Source organism: Ailuropoda melanoleuca, chromosome 20, assembly GCF_002007445.2.
Source record: "Ailuropoda melanoleuca isolate Jingjing chromosome 20, ASM200744v2, whole genome shotgun sequence".
NCBI lineage: Eukaryota > Metazoa > Chordata > Mammalia > Carnivora > Ursidae > Ailuropoda > Ailuropoda melanoleuca.
The window spans coordinates 27,006,325-27,025,757 of NC_048237.1; the positions used below are offsets into that span (position 1 = coordinate 27,006,325).

The window sequence follows — 19,433 nt, forward strand, 5'->3', positions numbered from 1 at the left end:
GTCAATATAAAAAACACTAAACAAAGCAGGATTTGGCTCCTGTGAAAAAGTGGTCAGTATATATGGAAGGATCTGAAGGTCAAGTGTAGTTTCACTTCAAAAGTGAAAGTCCTCTGTCTCAGGCAGGAGTGTACATCCATGTGGGTTTCCATTGGCCTAGAAAATCATGGGAGCTATCAACTCATGTATTGACTTCAAAGCTCTTCGAAGAATAAATCATTTTAAGTAAATTTCCCCAAGATGTGCTTACAGCCCATGTTCCATTCTCTTTCGGTCCCACTCGCCCCCCACCTTGCCCTAGGAGAGGCAAGTTCAGACATGCAGCAGAGCCCTCAGGCTTGGCTGGATAGTTAGATTGAGGTGTCGACAATTTCTTAGTTTCTGCATCTTTTTAGAGAACCTTACACAACAGCATGCGAGTGTTTGCCAACACGACTGCAAAACCTAAAACCTAAAAAGAAAAAACACATCTTCCTCTGAACACTGGCTGCTTCTTAACTTCTGGAATCCAGTAAGGAGTTGGTTTGTTAACAGAAGTAAAGGCAAACATGGACAATATACTGTTCCTTGTCCTAGATGAGCAAGTACCTGCTGCCTGAGGTTTAGAAATGGAACCAGATGGCTTTCCTTTATAAGTGGCAGTGCCTTTCTGGTGAACTCCCTTCCCTTTTCTCCATTTTAGAGAAGAAATCCCTCCTCCAAAATGGAGTGCCTTGACCGTGGGGATGCTGCTGGCGCAGGACCAGCAGGGATCTGGGGAAAGCTTGTCCGCTTCTTTCCCAGCATCCCCTCCACCCAGATCCTCTGTGAAGGACTTAGAGCCTGGTCCTCAGAACCAGAACAGGGAGGGCCAGGGGCTGCAACAATGAGGCAGTCATTCATTCATTTCCACTTGGGATTCTCAACTAACCACAGAAACCACACCCTTTCGCTGGTCCTCCCGGGGCCTCTGGAGAGGTCTGGGATGGAGAGGACCCTGCGGTCTTGGGTTAAGGTTCTGTCCATTTTGCCGTGGATCCCCATACTGCCTCAACATCCTCACAAAGCTGAAACTCCCTTTCCACGTATCTGAAGCCCCATGAAGCACACTGGAGAAAGCCTGGGTCAGTCAGGCGTGACTCCGGGCAACAGTGCCCCCACTTCCTGCAAGAGCAGCGTCGTCTGACTCCTGCTGTCAGACTACAGCCCAGACACCCTCCAGGACGTCCCTCTGCCTCTGGCCCTTGCCCAGATCCAAAAGCCCTGTGCAGTCCCACCCCCGCAGAAGTCCACTTTACATGTAGTGACAGCAGGGTCTTGGCCATGTCCTTCTGAAGCCTGGTACCGTTGAGAGGCAAGTGGCCGATCTGCTGGCCCTGGGCATAGAGCAGGAAGGTGCCCACAGACGGAGGGGTCACGTCAGGCCGGGGCACGGGCCGGAATGTGGGCGGAGCAACTGTGGGGATACCTGCGGTGGGAAAGAGCGGGAGGGGATGAAGGACAGAAAGGAGGGGAAACGAGGGTAGGTGGAGAGAGGGGAAGAAGTTACTTTCCACATAGCTGAACCTCCAAAAACATCAAAAGGCTTTTACCCTAGACAGATGTGTTCCAGATGTTCCTTAAAAGAAATTCTAATTTCTAGGGGTTTTTTTCCCCAAGGATTATATAAAACACTGCCAATTACTAGGGAGGAAGAAAACAAAACATTTCCCTCAGAACAAAGCAAAAGGCTTTTTTCTTTTTAAGGGAAGGAAACTAGCCCATATCTTGTCGGCTTTTCTTTGGGCCCCCAGGGCGACACGTGTCTCCTTTCACCCTGGGCTGGGGAGGAGGGGTAACTGCGTGTTGAATGGAGTTCCAGATGTTCTAATTACAGAAACTGCTAATGACGAAACCAAACATGAAATCCAAATTGGGATCTCGGGTGGACCAGAGTATAAACCAACATGGTGTATTAGTGACTACTTTCACCGGACCTGGTGACCCCCCATTTCCCCACCTTCACCCACAGCTGGTAGTTGGCCTCCAGCAAGCCCTCTGAGCAGCTGAGGTGAATGGGGGTGGTCCCTGGGTTGCTTACATGCAGGGGTGGTGCCTGGCTGCGAGCGGGTGCCCTGCACTTCTCTGCCGTCTTTGTCCACGCACCAGCAGAAGTCACTCTTCCCGTGGCACTGCAGGGGGATGAAGTGGCCCAGGTCATCACACTGGGGCACGTACTGGTCGTCCCTGGGCGTGCCACCGTAGTGCTCCAGCAGATTTTCCCTCCAGCGCTCACAGACAGTCCGGGGCCTCTGGGTGGGCTCTGAGCAGATGGGGACAAAAAGCCTTTGATGGTGAGCCAAGGACAGAATACAGCATGTAGCTGAAGATCCCCACACCTGGCCTCCCTCCTAGTGTCCACCAACAGGGCCCCGGCCAAGCCCTCTGGACACCAGACCGCAGCGGTCAGGCGCTCTAAGCAGCTCTCCACAGGGATATGGAGGGGCCAAGAGGACTTGTCATCAAAGCCCAGCCACATCAATAGAGAGCAAGAGGAGGTAAAATCAGGGGTGCAGGGCACTCTGAGGCCAGGAGAGGCCCACGGGGACCACTCTGCCTGGGTCCAGGGCCTCTGCTAACAGAGTGCCTGGTGGGGACCCTCCTCAGGGACTCAGTGACCTACATGATATTTAAAGGTATCATTTATTCATTCCCACTTGGTTTGGGCTCCAGGACCTACAGCTGAGAGGGCAATTGGGAGACTGGCCATGTGTCTTAGAAACTATCCCTGCGTGCTGCACCTATGTGGCCCTCCTGTCTGCTCACTGGAAAACTATGGAGTAAGACTTGCGGTCATTAGTATGTGCGAGCACAGCAGGGGTTGTGGCCAACAACTCCGTACTGTTAGACACTCCAGTTCCTGGAAGCCCTTTGGCTCAGAGCTGAACCTTTTTCCCGGGTCTGCTCCGGCTTCCCGCCATGTAGCTCTGCCCCCTCCTGTCTCCAGCATCCCCCTCTCCCTGCTCCCCCTCCCAGCTCACCACCACCACCACCACCACCGGGCTTAACCACCTGGGAGCTCCTGCAGACCAGTTTCTCTAGCTGTTTCCTCCCAGCCTTGCTCCCACAGTGCTGTCACTCTGTCACAAACATGGCAGTTCTCCGTCTGCAGGGATTCGGCTGTAGGATGTTTAAATAACTCAGCCACCCAGCTAGCATAGGCTTATCTAAAGGAACTCAAATAGAAGGTGCTTTTTTTTTTTTTTAAGATTTTATTTATTTATGTGACAGAGAGACAGCCAGCAAGAGAGGGAACACAGCAGGGGAGTGGGAGAGGAAGAAGCAGGCTCCCAGCCGAGGAACCCGATGTGGGACTCGATCCCGGAACGCCGGGATCACCCCTGAGCCGAAGGCAGACGCTTAACGACTGCACTACCCAGGCACACCTGACGGTGCTTCTTTTTTAATTTGTGCAACTGAAAGCCTGGGGTCTGTAGAATCCTACAGCCAAGTACCTTCTAGATACCACCAACTGGATGTATAACATCCATCTCAGAACAAAATGAGGCCCCTGCTTTCCACCGTCAAAGCTGCTCTCCCCTAGACTTTTCCCTATCAGTAAACAGCACCTCCATTTTCCATTGTTCAGGCCCAATTGACTCGACTCCTTTCTCTCTCTCTCGCTCTCCATATCCGACTGGTCATAAAATGTCAGGTGTCCCTTCAAAATACATTCAGAAAATCTTCACTTATCACCGCATCCACCCCTATCACCCTGGTCCAAGCCCCATGGTCTCCTGCTAGGATTATTACCAAAGCTTTCTTACTCATTAGTGGCTTCCCCCCTCTTTCCTGCCCCCCAGTGTAAACTACCAGCAGCCAGGAAGGGAGTCCCTTTAAAACACAGTCATTTCATGGCACTCCTTTGGTCAAACTTCCAATGGCTTCAAAGAACAAAGTTGGAAACATTACACTTTGGTCCTATGTCTAGGAAAGCGGGAGGGTGGTAAATAAAATCCTTAGAACTCAAACCCAACTAGCTCAACTATAAGACTTACCAGGTTTAGGGGAAGTGGACACTCTTCAGGTCATCTCTATAGCTTATGACCCTTGGGAAGCCACGCCCTCTTTAAGACCTCATGGAGAAGGAGGGTCTCTGACTTCCTCCCCCAGATGTGTCTCAGAGACCCCAGATGGGGAAATGTCACTTCCTCAAACACTAGCCATCCATCTCAGGGTGGGATTCCCTGCAGAAGTTCCCAACACTGCCCCAGGCCCACACTGCAAACTCAGAGGGTACGTTCTTGGTTCAGGGGACCGCCCAACAAGGCAAAGTTCTTTGTCTGGAATGCGGACACACAGCACACCCAGCTTCTGGGAAATGGGCACCTCACATCAGTGATATGTGTGCCTCCCTCTCGTTCCTTACTATTTGAAGCTCCTGCTTAATTCAACCACAGATTTCTTTCTTTTCTGTTTTTGGTTGGCAGGGCTTTAAGTATTTTGAAATCTTGGATGCAGTGTTTTCCTTCCCTTTAAGCCAACCCCATTAATGCAGACGAGACTAGTCAGGAGTGGCAGCCGAGGCCAAACCAGCACCAGGAGAGAAGTCTGGGCCATGCAGAAAGAGTGCCTGAGAGAACGTGTTCCTCCTCTAGTCGTTAACTTCTCACTCTCTTGGCTCCCTTCTGAATCACTGTCCTTAACACAGGCTTGTCTTAGTAAGTGTAACAGAACTCTGAACCGTTCCCTAAGGCGTGTCCCAACCATCTGATTTCTTTAAATCCCAGATGGAGTTAGAACCAAGACTTTTTAAAGAGTAGGCAGGAGTGAAACAGGATTTTTCTGGGTGGTTGTATTTTTTTTGGACCTGCTACATCTTTTCCTAAAAATAGGGACAGAGAGGAACTAGGAGTGTCACTGTGGAAACAAGGACATACATCAGAATCAAGCATTACCGATTTTTATCTATATGAATCTTAGAAGCACTGATGTGCTGGCCATAATGATGTTATTGAAGGGATCAAACCCGGTGGTAATTCTCCGGCTCTTCTTACTCTTATACATGAAAAACCAAAATTAGTATTTATCTTTTTCAGTAGTAAAAATGGACCTCTGAATGGCAAGCTCATGGCTATAGGAATTATTTTGGCTAAAATGGTATTAAATCAGTCCCATGTTCTTCATAATACAGTTCTTCCCATTCTGAACAATGCGGCAAGGAACACAAGTCTGCCCCGAACATCTGCAGTTGGCATGAAACGTGCGCACTTAACCCCAGGCCCCACCCGGACGCGAGGCGCCAGCACCGTCAGGCCGAGCTCACCAGCAGCATCGCCCGCCGCACCGGCCAACGACGGTTCCCGCCCCTCTTCTGAGCGGCCGGCCTGGGTGGCGGGGGCGCAGAGGGCCCCGCATCAACGTGCCAGGCCTGGCGGCAGTCAGCTGGGTAGTTGGCGGGCAGCAAACTCGCCGGCCCACCCACGTGTCCCACCTGGCCCTCCTGCCTGTCCCAACACGGCCGGCACGCTGTTCCCGGCGGTTCGGAAGGCAGAGGGAAGGGAGGGAGGAATATGGGAAGCCAGTCTTCCTTTCGCAAAAAAGGCCGGTCTGGCAAGATCCTCTCGCTCGCAGGTCGCCCGAAGCGGCCGTGACGGACGCAGGGCAGTGGCCTCGGCCTGACCCACACACTCCACGTCCACGTCCAGGCTTGTCCCGGACCAGTGTGAGGCCGCAGGCCAACGCGCAACGGGGATCCCACGTCTGTCCGTCCGTCCCTGCCACACGAATGTGCCCACAGGTGCACAGACCCTTCCAGCCCCCCGCCCCGGTCAGCTCCGCTCGGCTCCCCGAGCCCCAGGCCGAGCCTGGCGCGGCTCCCGTCCCTGCCCGGCTCACCTGGCAGCCCGCAGCGCAGTGGCGTGGAGCCGGGGGGCGTGCGCGTGCCGGGGACTTGGCGGCCGTCGGGGTCCACGCACCAGCAGAAGCCGGTGGTGCCGTGACACTGCAGGGGCAGGAAGCCGCCGCGCTCATCGCACTGGGGGACGTGCGGCAGGCTGCCGGGGTAGGCGGCGTGCTGGGCCTGGGCCTGGCGCTGCCGCTCTTCACAGGGGGTCAGCCCTGACGACGGGTCTTCCGAGGCCGGGGCGAAGGGGTTGCACAAAGGAGCAATAAGACACTGCAACCCATCCACTCTTACCGGCTAACTTCAAAAGTCTCCTGTCTGAGGGTTGTTTTTCCCTCCGTATACTTGGAAGCCAGCATCCCATGGGAAAAAGAGCAAGGCACTGAGATTTCGAACTCCTGGATTCTTTCAGTTCTGCCACTATCTCCCCAATTTCTCCCTACATCTCACAGGTCACCCTGTCCTGAGCTGACCATACTGTAAAATGACCCCTCCCTCAGCCCGTAGGGTCCCCGCTGCCGTCTGGCTAAAATGAAGAACAGCCCGTGGCTTCTGTCCAAACATCCCAAGAGGCTCGGGAGAAAAGAAGTAAAACTTTGTTTAGCTACCAAAGTCCAGAATTTGAGTCTGAGAAGCCCTGGGTCAATGGCAATCACTATATTGCACTGCACTGGCCAAGACCTCCTACAATAGTCCTGGGGGCTTCCACCCGCTCAGCAGTGCGTACAGCTCCTGTCCAGGAAGCTGGGTCTCCTTACTTCATGTACATGACACTTAGATCACGAAGGGCGCTGACCACAACCGGTGGGACACTAGGTAGGACAATGGACAGGACATCCCCCGGCCTCCCAGAATGCTAATAACCACTGAACTCTCAGTAAACGAGGCAGCTAGAGGGAACAGGAAAAGCCTTGGTCTCCAGTAAGGGTGGACTGAAGTCTGTAGAAAATTCGCATCGAAGGAGCCAGGGTTTTCTGTGCCTCGTCTAGCTCTCCAAACCTTACCAGGTGTGCACTGAAATCCATCGCCACGATAGCCAGGGTGGCACTGGCAGGAGAAGGAGCCGGGGGTATTGTAGCAGGTAGCCGAGGGGTGACATCTGTTTTCCGAGCATTCATCAACATCTGTGGAGGCAGGAACAGGGATGAGGGGGTGGGAAGGGAGGAAGGAACAGCATGACTTCACTGCACACAACTGGGGCTACTGTATACACGGCCTTAGGACGCATGAGTCAATGATAAGGGCTCAAGCAACCTTAGAAGACCTTTGGGCATGAGCAGGACTATAATGACAGCTAGAGGCAAGCTTCACGTACAAAGTCGAGGGACATGGGTGTTAAGAATGCACAATGTAGAAATCGAACGTGTGCTCACTTCCAGGAAAAAATATCCTGCAGTGTATTTCTAGAGCATCGTGCATCCACAGTGAATTCCAGGAAGTTCTCACCTTTGAACTAGCCTTCAACTGTCAATCATTCATTTCCTCCCAAATACGTGTAACAATGGCTTTGCTCTTGCATTGTTGGTGCCCTGGCCCTACAGCATCTCGGTGCAGAGCACACAGCCCAGTGGCCGGAGGCGGCTCCTGACGGCCTTTCAGCTAAGGCACAAGCACCCTCGGCGTCATGCAATCACAGTCCTCCTACCTACCATGCCCAACTAATCAAAATGTTCTCTACTTCCTACCTTTAGAAGGGATAGAAAAGTATAAGAAAAATTTTGTCACAGAAAAAAGAAAATCTCAATTTGTCAGGCTTATCAGCATCAACAATTCAGCCGCCCCCCTCCACACGATACCAGAAGATTTTCCTGGTTCTCAAAACTGCAACATCCCGGAACTTCAAACAAACGCCAGCTTATAGTCCTTTCATTTACTGCAATCAGCATGTGCGGACAGTAGCAAGGCACTCTGCCTTGCCCTCCAGAAACCTCTGAGAGTCCAACTGTTAAAACCAACGGCCAGGGGTGCCTGGTGGAGCATGCGACTCTTGATCTTGGAGCTGTGAGTTCAAGCCCCACGTTGGGTGTAGACATTACTTAAAAAAAAAAAGGGGGGGCGCCTGGGTGGCTCAGTTGGTTACGCGTCTGCCTTTGGCTCAGGTCATGATCCTGGGCTCCCCGCTCAGCAGGGAGTCTGCTTCTCCCTCTGCCCTTCACCTCTCTCGTGCACGCTCTCTCTGTGTCTCTCTCTCTAAAATGAGAAATAAAAATTTTTAAAAATTTAAAAATTTAAAAAATTAAAAATTCCTTAAAAAAAAATACATGACATAAAACCAATGGCCAGTGACTGAGATAAGCTATCTGCAAAGACAGGAAGTCTTCCAGAGTAAAAGGAGGATAAAGGGTGTAGGTCTGATCAAGGCTCAACTGAAAAGAAAGCAGTCGCTTCCCCAAAGACACCCAAAAACTGATTTAAAAATGTGGGTTGGGGTGATCAGTGAAGCCTAGAAGAATGTGAGCCCCAGAAGTGAACTGCATCGATTCGCTACAGCCTGCGCCAGAGACACAGAGAGCCCAGGACGCCAGACAGTGACAGCCTGGACGTGCGGTGCATCAGCTTGGGGACAGAGGTGGCTCCTCGCCCTGCCTCCCAGGCAACAGATGAAATCCGCTCTAGGGCTCTTAGTACCAGCCCTGCTATGACCACACCCTCCCTGAGGCCCCTTCCCATGGCTAAGTGCCTTTCCCAGGTACCGGTGAGCTGACGGACACCCTGGACGTGAAACCCAGACGTTCTATTCACAGGAGAGGAATCTCTTACACTGTGATTAAATTAGCAAATTCACACTCTGTGTGTCCTCAGTCTTGCAGAAGTTTGGTCAGAATAAATGAGCCCCCTTAAGTCCCAAATAATCCTGCATGCTTGACACAACCAAGTTTCATGCCACCCAGACAGGCTCAGATGAGCAGCTGGCCTCGCCGGTGACCTTCCTGTCCACCTACAAAGGCGGGAAAGTACTTATACATTCATCTGTAAAGTCAGAACCAAACCAGGTTTTCTGGTTAGCTCCTCAGTTAACCGAAAAGAAACCAAACAAAACCAATCACAACAAAAACCCTACCTCTAATCTAATCGATACGGGTTCTGTACTGTCATATTTAATTATCCGCGAGTTTGGCTCTCTGTCTCTTCAAAAGGACAACCCCAATACCAAGGTGGGTGAAGCCGGTGGCCACGCAGTCCCCTGGGCCTGCCAAACCAAAGCTGTAAGAATGAACACCCAGCAGGAAAGTCAATGCAGGAAGTTAAAGCTATTCATCATACACATGCTAAAAGCACTTCTCTGCTAACAGGAACCCCAGGCAATGACAGGAAGCAGGAATTCCTGAGACACAAAGCCTATTTCTAGAACCCAGGGATCAGTTTCTTGAGATTATTTTTTGAACTAAGAGAGAGGGGATGCCCCAGGGCTACCAAGTTAACTCATGTTCTTAAAGCCTATGGCCTAGGACTTCCGATCAGAGTGAAAGAGCAGTCATCCTCTCCACAGATATGAGAGTCATGGGGGACAGTAATGGTTATAAATGACCAAAAGGGAGAAAGCCCTTGAGGGGTGGAAAGCATCACAAGTAAGGAGCCTAAAGGCTGGAGAGGGTTAAGGCTCCCCAAAGCACAGCCCTCGGTGCCTCCTTGGAAGACCTCCCACCATGACAGAAAATAGTCCAGTCAGCCACTCCAGGGCCTGAGCTCAGAGCAGGCTATGGCTCCTCCTCAGAGGGCTAACGCTGAGGACGGCGGGAGGGAACTAGGGCTTCTGAGCAAGGAAGAGGAGCTCTTTCCTATGTCACAGGATGTCAAGTGTCAGGACAGAACGTATGGAAAGACTTTCAGCCCCTTGGCAAGGGAGAAACTCCTTGTTGTACCACTGGGGGAGGGGGCTGCCATTTATGCTTAACAATCAACGTCAAGGGTCTTTAGGGGCTGTTAGGACACTGAGGTTCAGGCACAGTAGAGCTCCTTTGCTGTTCAGATAATGAAACGTGGCTCAATCCCCGTATCGTTCTCCATTCTATTACCTGTCAAGCTAGTCAAGAAACCTATACGGAAAATTTGTTAAAATCCTCCATTTTGAATTCATACATCAGTGTTTCAACACTCTTCTCACTGCCCTCACTCTGCCTACACCCAAAACCAGGTTCCTTTGAAACAAACCCAATCTACTCTATGGTGACTAACATAAAATAATTAAAAAAAAAAAAAGAAACAAACCCAATCACTGGATTACCAGATTCTAGCTCCCCGCTAACCCATCCCACCCCACCCCACCCCCTTTGCTTCCACACCATCCAGTGAAATTTCCAGACCCCAGTAAAGGCTTCAGCCCACAAGTTCTCACTCCCCACCTAGTCAATCAAGCACCCTGCTAGTTGTTTCCCCATGTGGAATGTGGCAACCCTTTCCTTGGGACCCATGAGTGTAGGAAACTCCTTCCTTTCAAGCCTTGCCCTCTTCTCCTCCTGTGACTGCACCAACGTTACCATACCTCACCTAACCTCTCCATTCGTAGGACAGGAGACCTGAGAGAAATACTCCACATACCTCTTCTCATGCCCTGCCTGAGCAGTAAGGGCTGAGTGACATCCCACCTGTTCAACTCACACTTGCTCCTCCGTGGAAAGATCCGGACTCGAGACAGTCTGCTTTTGCACCTAGCAAAGTCACCAAGATCGAGGAGGACAAACAGGCCTGAGAAACATCAGCTCGCACCAACTCAAGGTTGAAAAAAGCCCTGAAACCATTGAAATCGGGGTTGATTGAGGGAAGCTGGAAAAGATTTAATTCTACTTGGATAAAAGTAATTCCTGCTAGTGACTCAGACTAGACTGAGAGCCCAAAGCCAAGTCCAGCCTCTCCAGGGAACTCAGCTTTTGACAAACTGGCTAGAGAAAAAACCCACACACCCTTTTACTGCTACTTTAATGGAGTAAAGAAATGTGTGCTTCAAAAAGGCACACTTTCCACAAAATAGAGCCTTTATCTCCAGTTTTCTCTATTTTGCTGTTTTCTCTCTGTGGTCACAGAGACACATGCACACCGTGGCATGCCTTTAAATATGTGCATGATGCGTGTGCATACACACACACACACACACACACACACACACACACACTTCATGATTAGCCTAGATCGATTTGGGCATGGCATAGGTCTTTAGGAAAATGTTCATTTTCCACTACTCCAGTCTGAAAAGCTTGAACTGATTCTGGGAGGCAGCCTCTAGGGAACCCCAAGGTCCCTACCTCCTAGCATTTGCAATCCTGTGTAATCTCCTTTCCTTGAGGAACTTGCATCTAACCAATACACCAAAGCAATATTGAGGGGATGTCACTTTTGTGATTATAAGTTCCATTTTGCTAGCAGACTTTCTGCCACTGGCTTGGTGGAAGTAAGCTACCTTGTTCCAGGTCTATGTGTCAAGAAGCTAGCTGAAGGTTATCTCCAGGCAACAGCTAGCAAGGACCTGAGGCTCTCTGCCCTCAAGGAACTAAATCCTGCCAGTAACCACGTGAGGATCTTTCTCCAGTTAGGCCTTTAGATGAGACCCCAAGCCTACCACACCCCTTGTTCCCGCTTTGTAGGACCCTTTAAGGCAGAGGACCAAGCTAAGCCATTCCCAGGCCCTTGACCTATAGATGATAAGTGTGTACTGTTTTAAGCTGCTCTATTTGGGGGTAATGTGTTAGCAGCAATAGACAACTAATACACTAGGGAAGCAACTGATGGGTTTGGCAGGTTTTTAAAAGTTTGTGGGTTCCAGAGAAAAAGTAGAGAAGCAGAGATTGAATAGGGACAATTAAAAATGGCAAAAGTCAGCAAGAGGGCAGTAATAACAATGAATGGCACTATTCAAAAGTTCTCAACATGGAAAAGTGGCCAATTTCAAGGTCCTAATATAGCCCCAAAGGTCATCAAAGTCTTACAGGACAAGTAGAAGTTAAAAGAAAGAAAAGAAAATGATTCTAGAAGCGATTAAGGCAAGAAGCGACTAACTCAATTAACACTCTGATTATTAACACTCATCACATCTAGGCTCCAATTAATTTCAACTTGTTAGCTTTCTTTTTTTTAAGATTTTATTTATTTATTTGACAGAGATAGAGACAGCCAGCGAGAGAGGGAACACAAGCAGGGGGAGTGGGAGAGGAAGAAGCAGGCTCATAGCAGAGGAGCCTGATGTGGGGCTCGATCCCATAACGCCGGGATCACGCCCTGAGCCGAAGGCAGACGCTCAACCGCTGTGCCACCCAGGCGCCCCTCAACTTGTTAGCTTTAAACCACAGACCTAAGGAGTTAAATACCTTCAAAGTACCATCTCTGCTGTCCTAAGCAGCCAGATGTCTAAGTACAAAATTCTGACAAGATTTTGATTCTCCACGCAGTCTCATTTCTTAGAGCCAGCAGTGTGTTAAATGAAACTGAACGACAGGTGGCTCAGTTGGTTAAGCACCTGCCTTTCACTCAGGTCATGATCTCAGGGTCCTGGGATTGAGCCCCGTGTCAGGCTCCCTGCTCAGCGGAGAGCCTGCTTTTTCCCTCTCCCTCTGCCCCTCCGCACCCCCCCCCACTCGTATTCTCTCTCTCTCTCTTTCACTCTATCTCAAATAAATAAAATCTTTAAAAAAAAAAAAAGAAGGAAAGAAACTGAATGGCAAGGTTCCACGAGAATGGAAAAAATATCATTCCCACTGTGAGAAATAACAGAACAATGAGGAGTTAGTGCCCCTCACACCCTGACCCGCACACCTGTGGAGGCGACCCTCTGTCTGTAGAGTCCTGTGACAGGTGGAGCTCTTGGGCTGGTCAAGTCAGAGAAGCATCTGGAATTCCAAATCTACCTCAGTCTAACTGGAGAAACACTCGAGCTCTACAGCAGGGGGTGTTTTTAGGAGGAAAAAAAGCAAAACAAAACAAAACAGGGCTGAACTGAGCCACAGCCTTGGGTCATTCAGTATAAACCATGTTTTTGAGAAAACCCTACAGCAGAGCTTCTGTACAACAGAAGTGGAAACATTAAAGAGCCAGTTCAGACAATACCAAATGGCCCGTCACATCTGGGAAGGACAGGATGGCTGTGCTGCCCTGATACATTTGTTCTGTCCATAACACATGGCTTCTGTCTGCTGGTTCAGGCAGCCTCTCCGCCGAGACCAAAGGGAAGAGGAACAGGACGAGGATGAGAAGCAAACATTTGGTTGAGGCGGGGCAGGGGGGGGTCATGCTATTTAAGCTGCTGTAAAGCTCCCAGGAGTTACACAGCTGTTCTAGCAAGTCAGCTCAGGGTGCCCAGGTGTACAGCGGCCTGGCCAATGCATGCAGTGATTTGGAGAGACGGGGGAAAGCCTGTGTTTCAGCTTCATAATCCCCAAACAGACCCTCCCCCACCATTCTCTCATTCCCAGGGTCTCATTTTACCATAATTTTGGGGTATTATCAACAGCATGAAATTGAGTTTCAATTCCATCACATCACGTATATTTCGAAAATCTTTAGTGGATTATGTAGATTTGCTCAATAATCTCTGTATTAAAGTACTACTGATCCCGGTGTCACGAACATTTATATCCAGAGAATTATACCGTTTAGTAACAACCTCATGCATCACTGTTATTATTTAACCACGTTAAATTTTAAGTTAGTCCTGCATTTCAGTTTAGTGATTTTATAAAAGACTGTATCAAGCCTTCACCATCCTAAACATCTTTAGATTTTCGGGAGAAAAGTTTTGAGCACTTAGGTATGTGTTACTATTCTCTTACGAAGGTAGAGTTCTTTCTCTCTCTCCCCCTCTCTCCAGGGAGACAGGAGGGAGGGAAAAATTTAGAGAGAAAGCACCGCATGTATGTTTAGAGATTGCTTAAAATACCACTTCAACCAGTGGGGTAGCAACCAAAAGGCAGGCAGGACTGCAAGTGCTAGAGTGAGCCATTACCCAGAAGACTGAAGAACTGAGACTCCCCAATAGGTGAGTGGGTGCTCCCAAAGTCCCTCCAGCTACGCTAGCTCCCAGGAACAGGAGCTACAAGCTGGCACTGGCTTCCCAGTGCTCCAGGAACGTCTCCACCAAGGACAATCGTATGTACTCCACGATCTAGTCCAAGGGGAATCACCCTTGGCTCTGCTTTTTGACTCAAAGACAGCTTTTCTCTTGCTCTTTAGACAATTCCCAGGCTGCGTGAGTCAAGAAAGGGAGAGGTCCTTTTGAGAAAGGTCTGGCTACGTGGGGATGCGGCATCCAAGGTGACTTTCAGGGTCACTGGGGCTGACGTCCCACAGGTACTCACCGGCACACTGGTGCCCGGTGCCCGTGTAACCAGGCAGGCAGGCGCAGCTGAATGTGCTGCCTCCGTGGTGAATGCACCGGGCCTGGCCAGCAGGAGCGCAGGAGTGGCTGCCGTCCTCACAGGGGTTGGGAGGTGGGGTGATCGCTGAAAAGAGAAGAACGTAAGCACGTCCCAGAGTTCAGGCCTGCGAATGGGGGAGACTTGATCTTCACAGTGTGATCCACACACCAATCGCATCAGGACCTCTGAGGGCTCACAAGGCGCTATCCCAGAGCCAGGAAATCAGAATCTGACTTTGAACAAGACGGCTTGTATGCATGTTCAAGTTTGAGAAGTGCTGCTCTGGGTAGATATGAAGACCAGTCATTAAAATAGTCCTTGATTCAAGTCTGTAAACTCACCAGAACTACACACACACACACACACACACACACACACACACACAGTCTCTATGCTAATGGCTACTTTTTCATTCCGATGGATTAAAAAGTGTATTTTCTCTATTATCATCTGGCTCTACCAATGGGATGAAATCTGGAATCCTAGTTCTTTTGGATCTGCTTTTAGGTCCAAAGATTTCTTTTTCTTTTTCTTTACCCTAGAAAGGGTAGATTTATTACAGAGGGAGTTCTATAGCTGGGCACATGGAAAAAGGCTCTTTGAATTATAATCCATTTCATTTAAATTTGAGAAATATTTTACTTCTATCTAGAACTGTTGGTATTAGAGGTTCATGGTCTTGTTACATGATTGGGCCAAATACCAAGACACACGGGAAACCCAACTCAGTGAACACCTTTGAATAACTCAACACCAAAAGTATCTGTTTGGAGGAAAACAACAACACAGGGCTGAACCGATCCATAGCCTTGGGTTATTTCAATGTTAAACTGTTTTCTAAAACCATATGGCAGAACTTCTGTAGGTCAGAGTGGAAACATTAATGAATCAAAGAGCAAGGGTCAGCGCCATTTTGGCCAAAGAGAGAAACGCCTTAGCACTCACAGACGCAAGTGTGCTGGTCATCTGCAAACTCATAACCACTCCGGCACTCACACCTGTAACTTCCCAGCAAGTTGATACACACGGAGTTGGGGCCGCAGTGATGGGAGCCAGCTGCACACTCATTTACATCTAAGAAGAAACAAGGACAGAAAAGCACTGCTTCAATCAAGGGTTCCCCAAGTGGCAGGTCTGAAAACCCAGTATTTTCTCACTGCCATGAAGGTCCAACAGAACAATTAAATTAGTTGGGGGCGTGGGGGGGTTCAAAATATAGTATTTCTAAGGATCAGATGTGAATGCACGTTGCAGGATAACCTTCAGATAATCTTTATCTGAAGTCATGCAAGTATAAGCCACAGGGAAAATATTTGAATATTCTGAGAATTCTTTAAACGGTAAAAAATAAAACCCACTCAACATTTACCAGAAAAACACACTAACAACTTTTCTTTTAGAAATGTAAAGCAATTTCTGTGGCTTGTGGGGATGTCACGGGTGAAAGGAACACAAGGTCTGAAACCTAAAGATAACCAGAAAACATGTTTTAGTAAATACAAGGAATACTTAATACAAGGTTAAAATGACCAAACTTGAGAACTCAAAATATATAGGAATCGCCGTACATGTCTTCTTTTCTCAGTCCCAGCCCCAAACACCCACTCCAAACTACCCTCTCAACTCGAACCAGAATGTGCTTTCACGAAGAAATAAGAACACTTCGGTTAACAGCGGCTGAATGTGTCTTGTGCCATCTGTTAACAAGAGCTGGAGGACCCCGTGGACGAACGGAGCACGTACAACTTACCCACACAACCGCGTCCGTCTCCCTGGTACCCAGAGGCACACTCGCAGGTGTAGTCCACCCCTGCCCCTGGATGGCACTGAGCCCTCATGTCACATGTGTGGCTCCCGTCGTAGCAAGGATTCACGCTGATGGGGTCTGAATCCCCTGCATGAGTCGAGAGGAAAAAAAGCACACAAGCCCAGTCTGGTTGTTAGGAAGAGAATGGCACAGACTGGAGTTGGACTCCTTGGGATGGACCGCATACTCAGCTGTTTGGGGGACCCACCTGGCCTAGACTATCTAAGTTGCAGTTTTGAATTCCAGAATGACTTCCTCTTGCCTACCCCACAGACAACTAACCTTTTCTCGCTTACAGTAGGCTTGTGTCCAGGGAATAAAAACATCCCAATACATGGCATAATTTTATTTTAAAGTGCTCTCACTCGATCCCCTTGTGTGATTTTCAGGATGACTCTGTGAGATGGGCTGTCATCCTCATGACTGGTCATTTTCGCAGATAAGTGAGAGACACTGGAAAACTTGCCCCAGCTCACAAAGCCAGGAAACGGTACAGCAAGAACTCACTCCCCAAATTTCTGCCAATAAACTGGGCAGTCTCTCACTAAAGTTCACTATTTCCTAAGTCAAAATTTAATTACTGGGAAAATCTTGCTTTTTTTTAAGATTTGGAAGAGTAAAGAGGAATGATTTTTGCAGAATTTACTTTTTTGGATTAACCTTGCCACAGACCCACCCAACCACTAGGTAGTGATAACTCTTAACGTCTGAAATCGTTCCTGAAGGGTTTTGTTTCTAGATAGAGCACGGCAGTAATCCTTAGTGCAAACTTATCTGTCAGGCACTGTTCTAAAACCTTTACACATACCATCCCTTTAAATCTTCACGACTTGCACTGTGAGGAGGGGACTAATATCTTCATTTTTACGACAGCACAGAGAGGCCAAGTAACCTGGCAAAGGTCACACAGTCAGAAGAGGTGGCTGGAGCAGGGACAAAAAGCCAGGCGGTCGGCGCTTTCCACCACTTTGCGACAGCCACCACCAAAGGAACTTCCTAAAGTTACCCAAGCCAAGGGCCCTGAGATGATGTGGGAAAGGGCCCCAGACACGATGAATCCATTCAGTCCGGGCACTTCCACCCACTCCTCCGATTCCTCAGGTGTAAAACAGCAATAAAGATAACACTTACTTGCTAAAACTGAAGAAAATAAAGAAACCCTGACATAATATATGTGAAAGGCGATTCCCCCCGTGGACAGGCCTACCCAGTCCCAAGGGACTACGTTCCCTCTTCCTCCTCAGTGGGACCACTGCTCACCCTCACTTGGTTTCAGCTTTGTCTCAGTCCCTAGAATTAATTCTGATCTTACAGCTAAAAGATTTCAGGAGCTTCACCCAAACCTCCCCGGCCTCGTGTCAATCCATCCCAGCTACCAGCGAGGCTTCGTCTAAGTCATAACTTGAGCTTCTGCCTTGGATTTCTGCCTGTGCCCGAGTGCCTGGCTTGCCGGCCAGCTCAGCACACCCCAAGTCCTGCATCGCTCTCAGCAGCTCTCAAGGCTCCAAGGACCAGCATCTTGGCATCAGTAGACATGGGGGCATTACCACCTACTTTAACTTCCTAGAACCACTTCCTCCTGGATTCCCTCTCACTTCTCTCTAGCTCACCCACATCTCCTCACCCCCCTTCCCTCAGGCGGGTGGGCCTTGTTCAAGTAACTCCAAGTCTAGACCCACGTGCTTGCTGCTGTCACCTGCCTCAGACTGGACTCCGGCCCCCATCCTTCAGGATGTCCAGCCACCTTTCCACAGCTTGCCCCTCTGCCCACGTGGACCCTTCCAGAATTGTGCGTTAGTCTGCTGTGAACTGGGATGCCTTGGCCAAGTCTCCGAAGGGACCCTCGTGGGTTTTGATGAACTCCTCCCATTACCTTAGAAACAACCCCACCGTGTGTTCTTATTCCCATATTACAGCCTAAAAAGGAAAGCAGGAGGGCCATGGTTTATCCTTGAGTTGCCTCAGTGATTCTGGCTGGAGTATGCTACAGAATCTCTGCCAGGAAAACAGGACCAACAAATGTGTCCGGCACTTTCTAAACCTGTGAACCTAGCTCAGCAGAGCAAGTGGACTCCCCCGCGTGTCCCTCGTTCTTCCCTCCTCATCTCCTGCTGGAAAGGACAGAAGCACCATGCTGGGGTTAAGGGCCAGTACGGACCAAGCTCCTGAGGCAGTCCCCAGCGTGGTCATAGTTAAGAACAACAGGGTTGTGTCCTCACAGAAGGCCTGACACAAGACAATTCTTATTTCTCCATTTTAGAAGATTCTGTATTAAATGCCTGGCCTACCCAGCCGAAGGGAGAAGTGAGCTCTGAAATGTTTTTAATTTGTAACTACTAATGCTTAACCTTCTTGCTCAGTGCTTTCCAGCGTCCAGTTTGCACTGTGGCACATTCTGGCAACGATTAGCAAGTATGCAGAGATGTAAGCACTTAGCACCCTGCTAGGCATGCAAAAAATGCAGTGCAAAAGCTGACTTTCAAACTTGATACCCTGGCCTACCTGAAACTGAGGGGGAAAAATGTCCATAATTACAGGACACAGACTGCAAATACCCTTCACTGACAGGACGGGTACCACATAACTCACAGAGCCCAGTGCAAGATGAAAACGTGGAGCCCCTTGCTCAAAAATGAAAGAGTCTCAAGAGAACAGCAGCAGAGCATTAAACCAAGTGTACAGCCCTTCCGAGCACAGGCCCTGTTCACGGAATTTAGTTTCCAAAAACACAGTTTTAAAAATACATTCCTAAAACCATGTGGCTATGCATTCTGTATTGGGTGTTCGCTTCCTCCTGTTACAGCAAGAACGGTGTCCTCCTCAGGACGAGCCCTAGTTCGCCCTCGCCGTCTCCAACAGCCTGACTCTGACCGGAGATCTGGAACCAATTTACTCATTTAATCAAGAGGAGAAGAGCGGTTTTCCTTCAAGGAACAGTCCGTTCTGCTTTCCTGCGTGGCCCTCTGCCCAGTCTCCTCAACTTGCCAGAAGGAGCTCTGAAGTGGGTGCAAGGGGGTCCCGTTCCAGGAGCCCAGGAGAGACCACCGACCCCCACCTGAAGCGCAAACACTTGGGGAGGGGCAGGGGCTGCGGCTGGGGGGCGGGGGGGCCCAGGCTCTGCTGGCTCCCTGGGCAGCAGACCAGACAGCACGGTCTCCCAGGTCCTGGGAAGCCACGAGCGCCCACATAAGCTGGGATGCCCCGTGCTGCGTCCCAGACATTCCAGCGGGACCGTCATTCCNCACTCCCTCTGGAGGGAGGGAAACACTCAAGATGACAGTGCTCTGCCCTGTGGGGCGGGGGGGGGGCGCAGGGAGGCGGGGGAAGGATTTGTCATTTGTTTCCTTCCCCCCCGTTTTTCTCCTATTCAGGGAGCATAAGCCATGTAGCAGTTTTCTAAGTTATCTAGAAGGGTGTCTGC

At 49.7% G+C, this 19,433-nt stretch overlaps 1 protein-coding gene across 8 annotated transcripts in view; it reads right to left on the reverse strand.

Moving 5' to 3' along the window:
- The window catches only part of NID2 (nidogen 2), a 57,906-nt gene that overhangs the window by 5,743 nt on the left and 32,730 nt on the right, over window positions 1-19,433 (reverse strand). For 3 of the 8 annotated variants that reach the window (XM_034648313.1, XM_034648308.1, XM_034648309.1), the window contains exons 9-16: window positions 15,956-16,099; window positions 15,575-15,670; window positions 15,151-15,279; window positions 14,146-14,289; window positions 6,868-6,987; window positions 5,857-6,090; window positions 2,060-2,281; window positions 1,278-1,447 (exon numbers count right to left, since the gene is read on the reverse strand). In XM_034648313.1, the coding sequence (XP_034504204.1) occupies window positions 1,278-1,447; window positions 2,060-2,281; window positions 5,857-6,090; window positions 6,868-6,987; window positions 14,146-14,289; window positions 15,151-15,279; window positions 15,575-15,670; window positions 15,956-16,099 (1,259 nt within the window). The remainder of the gene's footprint in view (window positions 1-1,277; window positions 1,448-2,059; window positions 2,282-5,856; window positions 6,091-6,867; window positions 6,988-14,145; window positions 14,290-15,150; window positions 15,280-15,574; window positions 15,671-15,955; window positions 16,100-19,433) is intronic. The other 5 variants (XM_011233902.3, XM_011233903.3, XM_034648310.1 and 2 more) reach the window with 4 other exon arrangements.